The 17,832-nt window shown below is 41.2% G+C and overlaps 1 protein-coding gene across 1 annotated transcript in view; it reads left to right on the top strand.

Annotated features, from left to right (window-relative positions):
• Window positions 1–1,237: 1,237 nt before the first annotated feature.
• GADL1 (glutamate decarboxylase like 1) overlaps window positions 1,238–17,832 on the top strand; it is a 125,718-nt gene continuing 109,123 nt past the window's right edge. The window contains 1 exon segment of the mRNA XM_042475562.1: window positions 1,238–1,409. Within this exon segment, the coding sequence (XP_042331496.1) occupies window positions 1,397–1,409 (13 nt within the window). The 5' untranslated portion in view covers window positions 1,238–1,396.

Genomic DNA, 17,832 nt, shown 5'->3' with positions numbered 1-17,832 from the left:
GAAAGAGAGAAAGATTACATGCGAGGTGGATGGAGTCTATTAAGGAGGTCATAAGTATGAATTTGCAAGACCTATGGAGGACGGGGTGTTTGGAGATGTCTTATCCACAGGGTTGCCATGAATCAGGGATGGCTTGTGGGCAGATAACACCAAACCCATAGTATGTGTGTTTATAATTTGTGGTGCCACTGAGATGGAGAAAACCTATGTAAACAGGTTAAGCCACCTGGTAAACTACAAGTTGAACATGAGTCAACAGTGTGATGCGGCAGCTCAAAAAGACCAATGTGATTCTAGGCTGCATCAATAGAAGTACAGTATAGTGTTTAGATCAAGAGAAGTAATTGTTCAATTCTGTTCTGCTTTGGTCAGGCCCCAACTGAAATATTGTGTCCAGTTCTGGGCATCACAATTCAGAAAGGATGTTGAGAAACTGGAGTGTGTCCAAGGGAGGGCGACTAAAATGGTGAAGGATCTGGAAACCATGAAGCCCTATGAGGAACGACTTAGGCTGCTGGGCATGTTCAGCCTGAAGAAGAGAAGGTTAAGAGGTGATATGATAGCCCTGTTTAAATATCTGAAGGGATGTCATGTTGAGGAGGGAGCAAGCTTGTTTTCTGCTGCTCCAGAGACTAGGACCCGGGGACAATGAATGCAAGCTGCAGGAAAAGAGATTCCACCTCAACTTAACAGTAAGGGCTATTGTCCAGCAGTCCCCAAACGGTGCCCTTTGAGAGAGATTGGACTTCAGCTCCCAGAAGCCTTAGCCATGTTGGCCAATAGTGTGGGATTCTGGGAGCTGAAGTCCTAAAAAAACCAAAGAACACATGTGGCAGAGTCTCCTTTTTTTTGGCAGTCTTTAAACAGAGGCTGGATAACCATTTGGTGGGAGGGGTGTGTGTGCTTTGAGTCTGTGTATTCCTGCATGGCAGAATGGGGTTGGACTGGGTGGCCTTTGCTGGGGGGGGTCTCTTCTAGCTATAATTCTAAGCCTGAGGGCAGGGAAGTGTCTGACTTAACCATTGGAGGGCCTTCCCAAAGAGCAGGGTATGTATAAATAGACTGAGGGAATAGCTGGATACCCAAGGCCCCTCTAGTCTTCCCCCCTCTTTGGCTCCTCCTGACTGAGGGGCCTCTCCTCCTGTATCACCTCAGCCTGACCCTCTTTGAGCTCAGCTCCAGGCGCGGGAGGGTATTTATAGCCGGAGGCGGAGCCAGGGCGGGCTCTGTGTGTGGATGGATGGAGGCCCCCAGTTGAGGCTCCTTGTTGCTCTCTGGCCCTCCGGCTCCTTAGCCACCTGCGGCCATTTGCTGGGGCTTCAGCGCTGCTGGGGCCCTTCTGCGAGAGAGAAGCAGAGCGCTGCCTGCAGAGAGAGACGCACCTGGGCGGAGAAGGATGGAGGCGGAGGGTAAACCCAACTTGGCTCCTTTGTTCCCGGTGGAGGACTTGGAGGGGCCCTTTCCCCAAGCGTCCTCCTTTCCCAGGACCTGCGCCGCCTTTCAGCCTTCTGCCTCCTCCTGAGCCTCCTCCATTCTCAGCAGGAGTCAGAAGCAGGGCTTTTCTCTTTATGGCAGAGCAGAAGGAGTTCCATTTTGAGCAGGACTAAGCAGCATGGCTTTGTATTTATAGTAGGGGTTTTTTTGTAGCCTCTAATCCAGGAGAAATTGCAGAGTGTCCTCCGTTTTGAGCAGGCTTAAGAAGCACGTATTTGGATTTACAGCAGTGTTTTTAGCTTCTGTTTTTCTATCAGTTCCAAAGCGTCCTCCATTTTGAGCAGGACTCAAGAAGCATGTATTTATATTTATAACCATTTTGTAAGCTGCTCTGAGAGCCTCTGTGGCTGAAGAGCAGGGTATAAATAGTCTAAAATATAAATAGTCTAACAATAATAATAATACACTCCAGGAGGAATTCCAGAGTGTCCTCCATTTTGAGCAGGACTAAGCAGCGTGAATTTATATTGATAGCAGTGTTTTTAGCTTCCATTTTTTGTACTCCAGGAGGAATGCCAAAGTGTCCTCCATTTTGAGCAGGACTAAGCAGCATGAGTTTAGATGTATGTTAGTGTTTTGAGCTTTTCTTTTGGAACATCCTATAGCTTGAATGTCCTACATTTTGTCCTCCTTTGGGTGAGGACATCTGGTCACCCCTCCCAGGGGAAAATTCTGCTCCGCTTTGTTGGGGTTATAGCAAAGAAAAGTGATTTGGGGGGGCTGTCAGTCACTTTCAGCCTTGCCCAGCAGAGTTTGGAAGTGGCAGGTTCCAAAAGTAACTTTGTCTAATGTTGTCAGTTGCCTTTTAATGCTGCTTTTCCTCCTCCTCCTCCTCCTCTTCTTCTTCACCTGTTTCTCGCTCTGCTTCTTCAGTCTCTTCCTCCCATGGAGGTCACCAGCATCCTCTTTAATTTTTTAAGTCAATGTGTGGAATTTTGGGAGACTTTGGGCCAATCCACACTGCAGAAATAATCCAGTTTGGGATGGCTTTAACCGCTCTGGTTCAATGCTAGGGAATTCTGGGAACACTCATTCTGTGGGGCATTTAGCTTTCTCTGTCAGAGAGCTCTGGTGCCACAATAAACTACAATTCCCAGGATTCCTTAGCACTGAGCCAGGACAGCTAAAGCATTCTCAAACTGGATTATTTCTGCAGTGTGTTTTGGACCTGTATTAAGTAGCGTTCCATGGCTGAAGATTAACAGTGTATTCCAGTTTGCCACAAAACTCTTAAATGTTAAATGTCTCCCAGATAATTCCTACTTCATCCTGTAAGACGAGTGAGGCTACCTTATAACTACTTTTTCTATACCACAGAGCCAGAGCAGTTAAAGTAGTGTCAAACTGGATTATTTCTGCAATGTGGACTGGGCCTTTCTTTCCTGGGACTCTCAACCAGGCCTGCATCCGTACTGCAGAAATGATCTAGTTTGACAACATTTTAACTGCCTTGGCTCCATGCTATGAAATTCTGGGAATGGTGCTTTGTTGTAGCATTCTATAGCATAGAACCATGGCAGTTAAAGTGGTGTCAAACTGGATTTATTTCTGCAGTGTGGATACAGCCCAGGTGGAGGGCTGAGTCCAGAATCTCTCCCCGCCAGCTGCGGCTAAAGCTCTTCGTATTCCTTATCAGCTGTGGCCACTGACTAACTTTGAGCACATAGACTGCCCTCTAGAAAGTGTAGGAAGGGAATGGGTGGAAGAAGCAAATGTAAAAATCCACCCATTTAATGTAAACACACACCCTCAAAAAAAGAAAAAGAGAAAAATAAAAGAGCCAAACCTTCAAAATGCCTTTGCTTACTTCCACCCAGTTTCAAGAACTTTTGTAAAAGACTGTCTTTAAAAAACAGCTTTAGATTTCTTTGTGTATTTGAGTATTAACTAGTATTAATGCTATACTAGTGTAGCTCTATTGTCATGCCCACTTTTGCATGGTTTAACTGTACGTACTGTATTGCTTTTTTAATTTGTAAGCTGCTTTGTGCCCCAATTTTGGGGGCAAAATGGGATATTTTCACAGTAATAATAAGTGCTACAAAATGAATGGAAACCAATGTGTATGCAAAGGTATGGTTATTAATTTTAATCTCTGAAAAGAAAGGAAAATTAGATGTGTGCATATGGACACACTGTTGTTTTTGTTGTGTGCTTCCAAGTCATTTTTGACTGAATGGCAACCCTATCCTAGGGTTTTCTTGCCATTGCCATCCTCCATCAAGATGTACAGTCAGCCCTCCTTATCCATGGATTTTTTAATGCACAGATTCAAACATCCACGGCTTGAAAATATTCAAAAAAAAGTATACGTTCCAAATAGCAAACCTTGATTTTGCCATTTTATGTAAGGGGCACCATTTTACAATGCCATTGTATACAGCGCTGTGTAAATTTACAGCGCTTCACAAATAAAGGTTAATAATAATAATAATATTAATTAATTACAATCCGTGGATGCTCAAGTCCCATTAAATTAATTAATTAATTAATTAATTAATTTAATGGGACTTGAGCATCCACGGATTTTGTTATCCACAGAGGGTTCTGGAACCAAACCCCGGTGGGATAACAAGGGCTCACTGTAATTTGCTTGCCTGAGTGATGTCCATAGGCCTTGAGCAGCACTGTTAACAAGAGTTGCCTGAGTTGTAGCACTATAATTCTACTTCAACTGCTATGGCTGCATCTCTTGGAGCTTCTAGGCTGTGTTATCTGTCTAGAATTCTAAATATGATCAGTCCTCCACAACTGTGACTTTGACTTTTGTGAGTTTGATTATTCGTGGATTTGATCCATATGTTCTTTTTTAGGAATCTCTGGATCCTCCAGCTCAACTCTGTGGGCAGTGTCTGCAGAAACCGTGCTGGAGGACTTAGAGATTCCTAAAAAGAACACTTCTCTAGGCATTTGTAGGTCCTCTAGTCCAATTCTGTGGTCAGCATTTATCAGATGATGACAATAGAGTTGCACTGGAGGACCTACAAATGGCTAGAGAAGTGTTCTCTCAGGTAAACAAAATAAAACAGTTTTTCCACTTTCACAGGGATCTTGTATCCCTAACTCCAGTGAATGTGGATGGCCCACTGTACCTCATGTTTCCAAACCTTGTGGTTCCATAGCTTTTGTATTTAAAGTGGAATCATACTGCTCTAACTGTTTAGTGTTTAAAGGTCCCTAACTCATTAGTGGTACTCATGCACATAACGTAAGTTGCTCTTTTGCTCCACTCAGCTCCTTCCAGCCATACTAAACTGTGAATAGGATTGGTTCAAAAGTTGATTTGTGTTGAATCAGTGCATTAAAGAGACCTGTACGCCTAGTTGAGTGCACTGAGAGCTGTTGCTTTCCAAGGATCTGGGCACACCTAAAGCAACTTAAGGTTACATTGCACATGTGCTAACCACAAAGGTCAGAGAGAGTTTAAATATTCCATCCAAAAGATACTAAAGTAAGAAGTACAAATATAATTCTCAAGGGTATGGATGCTATCCTTTACTGTCCTTCATTTACAGTTTGGCAAATGGAAATTTAAAATTCACTAATGAAAACGCATATGTCTAATTTAGCAGCATAATAAATCCCCATGTACTTTGTTATCTTTTTGTTTCTCTAAGGAGCACAGAGTGGTGTACATGGTTCTCCTCCTTTTTTCCTCCCTGGCTTGACAACAAATCCTCTGCTAGATTGTTTGTTTAGAAACAGTAGTGCCCAGATCACACAGTGAAAGTGAAAATTCAAATCTAAGTCTCCCTCAAACCATTTCTCATATTTGCAGTCTTCGTGTGAACCTCTGCAGTGATGTATCTTCCCAGGATTGGCCCAAGATATGGTGAAAAACAGACTGGCAGCGCCTTCCCATGCCATATACAGAGATTGGCTGGATTGCCAGCAAAATCTTACTTTTGTACTGGTGACAGGATAGTACCCTCCACCACAGCAGATGCAACAGGCTAGTTTGGGGGTCCCAGCACAGGCAGTGTAGCATGCACAGCTCTGACCTCTAATAGTAGGGAACTGCTGGTGACTCAGGGAGATTAGCTGAGAAGCTGCTGTTGTGGGCACCTTAGTCTGCCTCACAATAGTGTTGTCACCACATACTCCTGCAGGGGTGGATTACACTGTAGCATAGCAGAGCACAGAAGGGCATGTCCAGGCAATGAGACTAACACAGCCTGTTTCAAGCCTTAAGCTTCTGGAGGAGCAAGTTGTGGGATTGCTCTTTAGATGGCTTTTAGAATTTAGACCCTAAGAGACTGCCTTATGGTTAGATAAGTCCATCTGGTTTGGTAGAATGTACATGCAAGCCACTAGGCAAATGTCAGGCTTGCAGATCTGCCTTGTTTTTTACTGGTCTATTGTAGTGGTTTGAGCACTGGACTATGACTCTAGAGATCAGGGTTTGATTCCCAGCTTGAGCATCAAAACCCACTGGGTGACTGTAGACAAGTCACACTCTCTCAGCCTCAGAGGATGGCAATAGCAAACCCTCTCTGAAGAAACTTGCCAAGAACACCCTGTGATAGATTTCCCTTAGGGTAAGTAAAAAATGACTTGGAGGCACACAACAACAACAATCAGCGAGGACCAGCTACAGCATGGACATATGTAAAAAATGAATGAATGAGATGCCTGTGAGCTCACTTGGTTAGGCCAGGAATTTGTTTTTAAAACCTGATTCTTAAGTACTTCCACATACAGTAGGATCTGGTTTTCTCCCCCAAATGTTCCTTCTGAGTGGCCTAATTTAGCAAGATGAACTTTCTTAAGTCATTGCAGTTAGAGTTGGAAACCTTTGGTGATATACTGCAAAACATCCAGGATCTACCAGTAGATCCTGCTTCCCACTAATTGGCAATACCTCTCCAATTTTTCAGGCTGGTGACTTCTCTAGCATGATGTGTCTGCAGGTCCTTGCCTTGCAACTATGTCTCCTCTCAGTTTCCCAGATGATGAACCAGAAGTGACTTAGGTTCTGCTAGTGTCAGGTAGAGTTGCCAAATGAATACTATCTTAGAGTCTGAGATTTCAGCACCAAAGAGAACTTGGGACAAGGATTTGTGGTGTCACAAGAGGTGTGCCCTGATGATATAGCAAGGGTAATGTTACAAGAGGCAGTCCCTTGTGATGCCATTAGGTATGATAGAGTAAGTATTAACTGCAGATAAAACACCAGGTCTAAAAAATGAGGAAAAAAACATAAGGCAGTGCTCTTACCCTGAACATTGATGTGCTTCTTGCTGTCTTTTCTATTGGCTAGATTCACAAGGATTTCCCCCTCTATTTAAATACTGGGGTGGCCACGTTGACTGTAAGAAAAATTCTAAAATTCATATAAAGGTAACTGAGAGTCGGTGTTGGTTTTTTGTTTTGTTTTTGTATTGGTTTGGTTGGCCTATTAAAAATATAACAATAACATGGACTTCCATATTGGAAACTTTTTTGAGATTTCCAGTTCATTTTTGCAGCAGAGGATCATAAAAATTGGGGTTCTGCATTTGTAGATAATAACTGGAGCTCAAAACTAAACTAATTTTCATGTTTTTTTAAATGCTGGATTTAATATGTACTTCTGGGATGGGGAAGGTTTGGTTTAAGATTGTTGTTTAAAAAACCCATGGCCTTAAGTGTACTGTCTGAAGGCGACATGCAGGACACAGCTGTCAGAAATAATTCACAGAGATCATATTTTATTAGAATATTCATGTCTACCACACAGACATGCACACTGAGTCCTGAATAATACCTTTGCATTTGTTGAAATATGCCACTGATTCAAAGAAGAATTGCAGGGAATGTTTACCAGGAAGTTATTGTGCCCCTTACTCATATTTTAATGTATAAGCAGTTGGTTCACTTTGAAAAAATGAATGCTATCAGAAGCAACTCTAGTAAGGTAACATATATTCAATGCACATTTTATTGTTGTTGTTGTTGTGTGTGTCCTCAAGTCATTTTCAGTTTATGGTGACCCTAAGATGAATCTATCACAGAGTATTCTGGGGCTCAGAATGTGTCACTCATCCAAGGGCACCCAGCAGGTTTCCATGGCTGAGTAGAGATTAAACCCAGAGTCATACTTCAGTGCTCAAAGCACTACATCACACCGACTTACATACTTTCTCTCTTTCATATTCTGTATTAAATTAGTATATTTCACTGAAACATGCTACCCTATTGTTCCTAATTCAGTGGTAAAATCCTAACTTCTACTTAATTGGGTTCATTAGGACTCAGATATATAGGACTATTGTCTTTATAATCCTACTACAGCTGGTTATATATTACATTACACAACTTAGATTGTAAGTTTCATTAAATCTGGTGGTTATATTTATGTGGCACATCAGAACATAAAGATGAGACATAACTTCAGATTGTGTTTCTTTGTCTTTTTTTCTTAAAAAAGCATTCCTCTTCACAGAAGGTTGGCCAATCTCATACATGTGTATTTGGAAGTAAATCTCACTCTGTTAAATGGGTCTTACTCCCTAGCAAGTCTTATTTTGGGTTGCAGTCTAAAATATTTATTGATGCATGCCAGCTACGGCGGGCTTTTTCATCATGTTCTCTTGTTAAATGTAATTCATTTGTGTGTATAGTCAAAATGTTTGCACTGCCGGGTAAGTTAAATTGTGCAGGTTATGGTGAAAAGGGTTCAGATTTATCCTGAATTCACTTGTAGCCAATTTTTTATAATGTGTTTGTGCATGCATCAGGTGTTTTCTCCTTATTTTCCTGTGATGGTAGCAAAACAACAACAACCAAACCAAACAAAAAACAGACTGAAAATTTCTTGGAGTAGGTTTTTTAAAGTATTCTGAGTAATTGGGAAATATAACAGTTCTCTCTTTGAGGACAGCTTTCTGAATAACATCTAGAGGGCCACAGGCTCTCCACCCATTCTATACTGGGAACTCCTCGGTGAAATTAACAAATGCTTATAAGCTTGTGAAGCAAAAGCTGCTTCTTGTAGTTTCAAGGTTTTTGCATTAACGGAAGTTTCAAAGGTATTTGTATTAAATGGCAAAATCTGTTATTTCTTTTCCTGTACAGATACTTAATCCTGCAAGTTGTTAAGCACATTAGACTATTCAAACAATGGTCATAGTTTAATTTTAATATAAGAGTTTTAATTCCCCAGTGACTCTAACAAGAGACCTTTTATCACATGGATTGTATTTCATTCATTGAAAGTTCATGCTTGCCCCTAAGTATGAGCTATAAATGTGGATCAGATTATAAATGTGACCTTTTCTATGTAAGCTTAATATAGATACAAGTGCAACAGAGATTTACTCCATGTTCTCCTGGAGCGATCTTACTGTACTTAAAAAGTACAATAACATTTCAAAAGGACAAATCAATTCAAAATTCATTTCAAAAGGAAAATCAGTGATCCAAAATTAGGCATTTCAGATTGTTTGAACCTGTTGTATTTGTTTTTCTTTCCACACTGCACCCCCTTGTAATTTTGGTTCCAGATATTCACTTGAAGAAATTTAGCAGATTTTACCATGAGTTTACCTGTGAACTAGATCAACAAAACCCAAATTAGTCACGTTTGCCATGTCTTAGCTACCATAGTAATGGTAGAAATAATTTGAATCTGTAGCAGGACCCCAGAACCAGTATGATATAGTGGTATGAGTGTGGCACTAGGACTCTGGGAGATCAAGGTTTAAATTCCTGCTCAGCCACAGAAATCAACTGGGTGACCTGGGGCAAGTCGTATTCTTTCATTCTAAGAGGAAGCCTGGTGCTGGCAAACCTCCTCTGGATTAATCTTGGCAAGAAAGCGCCCCAGCATATGTCAGAGTCAACTTAAAGGCACCTAACAACACCCAGGCAGTAGAGATTCTTCCCAAAGGAAGTCAGGTTGGTTCCATCCTTCTTGACCTTCCATAAGGTGACCAAGACTGTACTGTTTTGACAAGCCTTGTCCTTAAAATTGGGGTGGCTTTATATATTGTTTTAGGTCTGTCTGTGGTTTGTTAAAACTTTTTTTAAAAAATAAAAGGCTATTTTAGGGGAGAAACACGCAGGCTATATAAAGTTATTTCAAACCTCTTTGAAGGTGGGGTGTTCAGATGATGCACACCTCCAAGGCCTGCAGAAACTGGATTGAAGTTACAGTCCACTCCCAATATTCCAATTTAGCCCAGAAAATGTGTATCTTCAACCATACATATAAAGGCCCTGTTGCCAGAACAGTTCTAAAGGAGTGATCTATCCTAACCCTAAAGCTGCATATAAATGCACTGGTGCAGATGCAAATTTAAAAAGGGTGGAGCTGCTGTATCCAAGTGGTCGGAGTTCCAGTGCAAAAAAGCAAAAGTGTGACACCTCCAATGGATGTATTAACAACATACACAAAAAAGACAGATCAAGAGAGGGCATGGGGTGAAAGGGGCATGTAGGGGAGCATGACTGCTTTGCCAGTGTTTTATTGGGCATACCGATGCTCCAATGCCCTGTCCTGGGGGAGGATCACAGGTGCAACTGTGTGGCCATTCAAAATGGCAGCCATCCATCGGGATGGCATCTAGGCAGCAGGCAGTCGCTGGCAGTATGTTTGTGTGATGGTGTGCACGGATGGTGGGAGGAGACAAAAAAATTATTCAGTGGTGTAACTTGACACTGTGCTGTGCGGTTGGGCCGTGGGAGTGGCCCATGCAGTCAGCGGGGTTTCGAACCACTTTCAGAAAAAGAACATTTGAGCCGCTTTTGTCTCCTCACCTGTTCTGCCCCATAGTCTCTCTTAAGGGTATTTTTACTTGTCTTATGTGTTTTTGTTTGCTGTATACATCAAGAAAGAACAACAGCAACATCTCAGGAGCCCTGGTGGGCTAAGAGGAGATAGACAAATGCTTGGATTAAAATAAATTCTACTGGACTGGAAATGTTGTTTGGTTCTATAACAGTTAACTACAAATCACATTAAAAATGACATGTTGCTATTAAGACAGAATTATTGCACACTTCAAACTCTTTCTCGTTGTGGCTTAAGGTGGATCTATACTGTAGAATTAATGCACTTTGACACCACTTTAACTGCCAATAGGTGGTGGGGAGAAGAGGAGCATGGGAGCAGGGTTGTCAAAAAGAAGTCCAGCAACTCTTTCCCCGTTTCAGACACGCAGAGGCAAGCATGCCTCACTGAGGAGAGAAGGAAGGTGAAAAAGATGGGTGCTGGAAAGGGAGTATTGCTGTGTACAGACCACAGAACAACAGGCTTCGGAAGGTGGTTGGCATTGTTGTGTGCAGATTAATATTTGTATTAATCTGCACACAGCCCCACATGGTTGTGTGAATGCAGTGTTGGGCTTGAGGGCTGGGGGAGGCAGAGCACCAGGGATAGCCACAGCCAACTGCCTCCTAAAGCACTGTGATGGCTCATCCCCCATTTCCTCTCATAATGTGGGTCTTCACTTTTAATGCACACATGATGGCCCCAGCCTTTAGGATGGGGCAGGAGTCATGTAGCCTCTCCACCAGGTACGCATTCTTTGTATTTCCTCTCCAGGGATCCTCCCAGGTGCCATTTCACAACCTCCAGTGTATTCACATACTTTTTCACTTTTATGGGGGTCCTGCACCCCTCATCCTTACGGATGTGGAGGGCTGGCTGTAGTTTGTTTTTTTAATCCACAGTATAAAAATGAGAAGCAGCATTTACAAATAAAATAACTTGATTTTAAAGGGAATAAAGACATTAAATGGTTTGGGAAAGTGAAAATGAGCACTATGAAATGCAGACCAGAGCAGTGCTTTCCATAACCAAGACACCAACACTGCTAAGAAAGTTCTCTCCTTGGATGCTGAGGGTATCTGGAGGATTTTAGCATACCAGCAGACTGACAGAGACAGATGATTCTTGGTCCTAAGACATATAAGGTTTTAAAGATAAATACCAGCATCTTGAATTGAACTCAGAAAGAGAAAGTCAGTGAGGCTATTTAAGCTCTCGCAAGATACAATTTCAGTTCCAAACTTCAGCAGCCTACCAACTGGACTTTGAATTAACTATACAGATCTTAAGAGTCATAAATGGTCCTTAGTTTGCCACAGAATTCATCCATGGCAGAAGCATATGGCTGGTTTCCCCCCATTGTGTAGCTGTTACCATGAATAAAATCCATAGAGCTCTGACCAGCAGCAGAGACCATAAACATGACCCAGATTGCTCCAGATGTAATGTGTGATTATTATACAATGGACGTTTGCAGCTGGAGACCCAAGGGCGGCCCTCAGAAGAATACCTGATGGCTCTTCCAGAGGCAAGAGAAGTGGTGGTTCTGTTGACAGAGTTTGGCAATGATATGGTGGGGCTTTACCTTCATCTGTTCTTCACTTTGTCCTTCCTGTAAAACTGCCTACTGGAGAAAAGCTATAATGATTTTGGAATGGATTTTTAAAAATGTGCAGTGATGATTGATGCTACCATGAAAGGAGCATGTACATAAGCTGCCAGAGATGCAAGAGTGGAGCAGCTGCCATGTGGGAAGCAGAAAAAGTCTGTTATATATGATCTGTGATCTAGGCATCGGTGTGCAGTACAAGATAGGAAGCTTGGAATTGAAAAGAGAGCAGAAGAACTATAAACCTGTTTGGGAAAAACCCATTCTGAAGTATTTGGAGTTGCATCAGCAAACCTGTTCTGACTTACTTGTGACCTGCCAAGTCTTTACAGAGGGGAAGATCCTCATTCTTCCCACTTGGACATCCTACAAAGCTTTCAGAACTAAGTGGAAGTGGTACAAATGATTCAAACTGCCAGTGAAGTACTCAGACTTGCCTAAGAATGCTCAGGTGGCTGTCATGATATGGGATGTTTGTGGACCTGGTGAAGCAGTACCCATGTGGTAAAAAGTCTTGCTTTTGGGAACATATGGCATGTTTTGCCAAGGCATGCATGATCTCAAAGTCTGGCCCAGTGTGGAGGCAGATGTATCTGAATCCACCAAGACTCCTGAGAGAACTAGTAGTAGTCTTTCCTAGTATCAGATGAACTGACTAGCCAAGCTCACCAGCAAGGACACATAGTCAAAGCAGACAGGCTGGAGAGACTGACCTTTTGAGAAATTGAAATGATCAATGAGAGTGAGAAGGAGAGTTGTGATTTTATGTACTTGATTAAATTCCTATGTGCCAAATGTGATGACAAAGAATATAAGATAGTATGTTATGAGAAGGACAGTGATCAGTCATCTCCCATTTTAAAGAGCTCTGAGATAGTTAACGCTCCAGATCCTCAGATGTCAGTGGAAAACAGTGGAAAGCGAACATTTAATGCTTGCTAGAATCTTAAGAAATAGATCTTCAGATGAGCTCATGCCAAATGCTGCTACCCAAAACTAGCTTAATATCATACTGAGTTACCTACCAAGTGAACAACTAATGCACAAGGAACAGGATCCTGTGTGGAAATTCTGATATTATTTTACTCGCCAGGAGAAAAGAGTGAAGATGCTCCATCATGCCTAGGCCCAGAAGAAGATGAAAGGCCCTCTCTCCATCCCAACTGCCACAGTCCGGGCCTCAGAATGAGAGAAGCTCTGTTGGTCTTCATATTCTCCCTCACTGCCATTCCCTTTCCCTTATGTGTCATGTCTTATTTAGATTGTAAGCCTGAGGGCTGGGAACTGTCAAAATAACAATGTATAAGCTGTTCTGAAAGCTTTAGTGGCTGAAAAGCAGGGTATTCTAAATAAAAACAAAACAAACAAAAATGTAGACTGGCCTGTACAATGAGAAGCAACAAACTGAAGTTGGCCTACTAAAAGCTTGCTAAGCTTCCCCTACCATACAATATTTACTTATTAAGACTTCCAAAAGAGTGTGTGGTTGTTAAACTCACATACTACAAGTGATTATTGGGCTGATTTGATTTAGTGTTCAAAATTGTGTAGAGATAATTGTACAGATAATTATTGTGATGTCTGCCGTTGGTCTTAGTGGACAAAACAGTGTGTAGAAGAAATAATGGGAATATATAATGGCTTGTCAAGGTAAATCTTCCTATTTCACACACACACCAGATTTAGTCTGTCGTTAGCAAAATGGTGTTTAGTAAGACTTATGATGAATGACAAATTTAACATCCTATACTTCATTAAACTATCTTGTCAATTAAATTTCTGAAATTGCTATCACATTAATGCATTAGGATCGTTATTGCACATTAACTCAATTTTTCATGCTTATTAGACTAGCTATATTTTATGTGCCAGATTTTTTTTAAATTTTGCTTTAAGCAGTCTAAGCTAAATTCTTCTTTCTGCGTGGGATTAGTGTCTTGGTAAAAGTTCTTAAAGTATTCATTGAACACTGAAGTGTGGATAACTACACTAATTCATCTGAGAGTGACCTAAAACCAGGATAGGCATCAAATCGCTTCCAAGGCATCTCGGCGGAAAAGTTTCCCTGAATAATCGCATATGCCCCAACTATCCCAATCTGCATTTCTCTTGATCTGTCCTGAAGTTGTAAGCCAATCTTGCTTATAACTATAAGCCATTCCCAGACTTTGCTTACTATTATAAGCAAACTTTCCTTCCTTAAGAATCTTTTCTCTTGATTTCAAGTTTCAACTCTCCCATGCAGAGTACAAAAGAACATCATAAAACAAGCATCTCCAATTTTTAATCCATTCTTTCCTTTAAAAAAAGAAAAGCTTCCTGCAGTGAAGTGGCTAATATTATCTCAGGAAAAAGTATCTGTTCATACCTGTATGAACTTTGTATGAGAACCATTCTAATAGTGATTTTAAAAATTCAGCTTGTACTTTGATTTTATCATACTAAATAAAACCATGCAAACCAAATCTTAAATTATGGCTTTTAAGTTCCAAGAGTCTCACATCTCTAAGCAATATCCATACCTTCAACTATACAAAACAAGAGGCCTCATAGTACAATTTGACATTAGGGCTGCCCAAGCCACATCTTTCCGTAGCATCTTACTGTGTTACAAATTTTATTCTGAATTTCTTTGTCTGCTAGGCAAATGTAAAAATCTCTTTCTGCCATTGAACAATATAACATGGATTGTTTGAAACAGAAATAAAAGGCTTGGCAAAACATTTTTATTACTGCAATTCTGCCTAAAAGGGATGTATTTAACTTTCCCTGTTTTTAAGGGCTGAAACAGAAGGTCTAAAAAGGGTGGATTGGGGCTGCCCCAGAACTGGTCACTTCAGAGCCACAGCAACCACATGCTGTGGCCCCAATGCACCCCGATACCAGCCCAAATAGGAGCAGAAAAGATCCATTCCTATTTTGACTGGTAAAAAGCCACCTTAAGCGGCTTGGCCACAAACCCAGGGCAACTTCGCCCCTGGAGCATCCTGAAGCTGCACCTGTGTGATTGGCTGGCCGGCTTCTGGGCGTCTTCCAGATGTCTTGGGAGTGTGTGGCGTGTAAGCACCATGTTCCCAAGCTGGCCAGCAGGCAGATTAACTTGCCAGTCCGTTCCGGCCCTTTATCCCTTTTAATTTCTTTCCAGATGTTTTCATAATTGTTATAAAATAACAATCTATTATTTATTTTTTTATAACAATTTGTTATTCTTACTAATTGCAATTGTCAAATATTTAATCCTTTTTTTTCCATTTTAAAATGTAAAGGACAATTAGCTCATTGTTCTCTTCTGAAGTCATATGTTTACTCAGCAATTTTGTTTTGTCTGTTTACTTTAAACTCAGAGCATGTCCCAAACACTTTAATCCCCCCCCAAAAAGAGCTTTCATTGAGGCCAGTGGGTTTTATATCATTATCACAAGATCATTCATATAAGCTCTCACTTTACACTAATCTTTTTTTAACTCTCACATCATAGATTCTGTCATCTTGTCTGATATTTCTCAGTAGTATTTCCAATGTCAAAATAAACAGTAATGGTGAGAGGGGAGAACTGTGTCTGGTCCCATTTTGTATTTCAATTGCTTTTGTTGTGTTACCATTTACTAAAATCTGAGCCTTTTGGACTGAACAGATTGTCTTTATCACCCGAATAATATTTTTAATGAAGTCCATTTTCACTAGTACTTGTAACAAGTAATTCCAGGAAATATTATCAAAATTGTTTCTGCATCTAAAACAAATCAAAACAGCTTTTTCCCCCATTGTGATGCTCCAAAAATTCAATAACGTTAAGAACCATTCTTACATTTTTCCTTAAGGTTTTTTTTGGGGGGGGAAAGCCACTCTGATCTTTATGTACATTTTAATAAACATGTTTTCTCAATCTGTTTGCCATAATAGTAGTAAATATAGTCATTATTTAATGAGATAGGTCTATGATTCTTTGTTAATGTCTCATCTCTATGTTCTTTATAAATCATTATACTAGAGGCATTTCTCCAACAATCTGGCATCTGCCTTTTTTCTAGGAGCTCATCACACTTACTTTTAATGGTAGTAGTAGTTCATCTTCAAGTTTCTTATAGTATGAATGCATCTGTGCCTGGACCTTTTCTTGATTTAATCTTTTTAATTGCTTCAGTAAGTTCCATAGTTGCCACAGGCCTTTTCAGACTTTGCTTTTATTACAAGCTTGATTTAGCTTGTAATAAATAGCCAGTTAGATATTATCCAAACAATTTTCCATATCTCAAATTTTTTCATTGTCACTCAAATATAAGTAAGTCTTTGTAGTACACTGGTACCCCGGGTTACGAAATTAATTCGTTCCGCTATTTCTTAGCCGAAAAATTTCGTAAACCCGAAAACCCTTTTTTTCCCATTGAAAATAACTAATGCGTTCCAAGACCTCAGACTGAACCTGCAAGTCAAACAAGGCACAATAGAGCCTATTAAAGCTAAGTACCCTAAACAATAACAATGTATACAAGTTGCCTCAGGCACTAATTAGCTTAACAATGACTGGAAGGATCCATTCTAAAGTTTCTAAAGGATAAAGAAAAAAAGGGTTTTTGTTTTTTTTTTCTTAATGCTTTGATGGTTCTGGAATCTCAGAGTGAGGCAGGAGGAGCTGCCTCAAAATCTCACAAACAAACCCATGACCAAAGCAACACCCAAGTGACACTCTCTCTGCCCCATCAAGCCAGGCCAACTTGCAAACTCAGATCCCAATCCCACACTCTCAAAATCATCACAACCCTACCAAAGAACCCCAAGTCGAAAAAACCAACCCATGGGCACACTCTAATGGGGCCCACATCAAAGCCAGGCAGACTTGCAAAACTCAGATCCCCAAATCCCACACATCTCAAATTCCCAAAAAAATTTAATTGTCCCAACAAAATCACACCCTTACAAAGAGCCCCAAATTAAAAACCAACCCCATGGTCACCAAAAAACCCCTCTATGGCCCAAGCAAAGCCAGCAAGACCTTGCAAACTCAGATCCCACATCCCCACTCTCAAATCATCACAACCCATGAACCAAAGAACCCCAATCTAAAAACCAACCCCATGGTCACATTCTATGGGCACACATCAAGCCAGGCCAGAAACTTGCAAACTCAGATCCCACATCCCACACTCTCAAATCATCACAAACAGACCCATGACCAAAGGAACCCCAAATTTAAAAAACCAACAACCCATGGGCACACTCGATGGCCCACATCAAAGCCGGCCAGACTGGCAAGAACTCATCCCCCACATCCCACACTCTCAAGCATCACACACATGACCAAAGAACCCCAATTTAAAAAACCAACCCCATGGGCACACTCTAATGGCCCGCATCATCAAGCCCAGGCCATACCTTGCAAACTCCGATCCCACACTCCCAAACGCGCAATCATCACAACACCCATGAACCAAATCGACCCTCCAAATCTAAAAAAACCAACCCCATGGTCACACTCTATGGCTCACATCACAAGCCAGGCCAGAACTTGCAAAACTCGAGACTACCAATTCCCAACACTAGTCAACTATCATTCACACCACCCATTGACAAAGAACCCCACAAATTTTAAAAAACCCAAACGCCCATGGTGCAGCACGTAATGGCCCACATCAAAGCCAGGCCACGGAACTTGGGCAAAACTCAGAATCCCACCACATCCCACACTCTCAAATCATCACAAAACACATAAATGTGACCAAAGAACCCCAAATTTAAAAAAACCAACACCATGTGTCAACTGCTATGGCCAAATCACCAGCCCAGGCCAAGACTTGCAAAAACTCAGATCCACACATCCCACATCTCAAAATCCATCACCCACCATGGACCAAAGAAACCCAAATTTTTAAAAAACCAAACCCATGGTTTCACGCTACTAAATGGCCACACATAAAAGCCAGGCCACAGACTTGCAAAACTCAGAATCCCCAATCCCACAACTATCACTTAATCATCA

This window comes from Sceloporus undulatus, chromosome 6 (assembly GCF_019175285.1).
Source record: "Sceloporus undulatus isolate JIND9_A2432 ecotype Alabama chromosome 6, SceUnd_v1.1, whole genome shotgun sequence".
Classification (NCBI taxonomy): Eukaryota; Metazoa; Chordata; class Lepidosauria; order Squamata; family Phrynosomatidae; genus Sceloporus; species Sceloporus undulatus.
The sequence above is the reverse complement of the archived record's forward strand: the minus strand, read 5'-3'. Positions and strand labels throughout refer to the sequence as shown.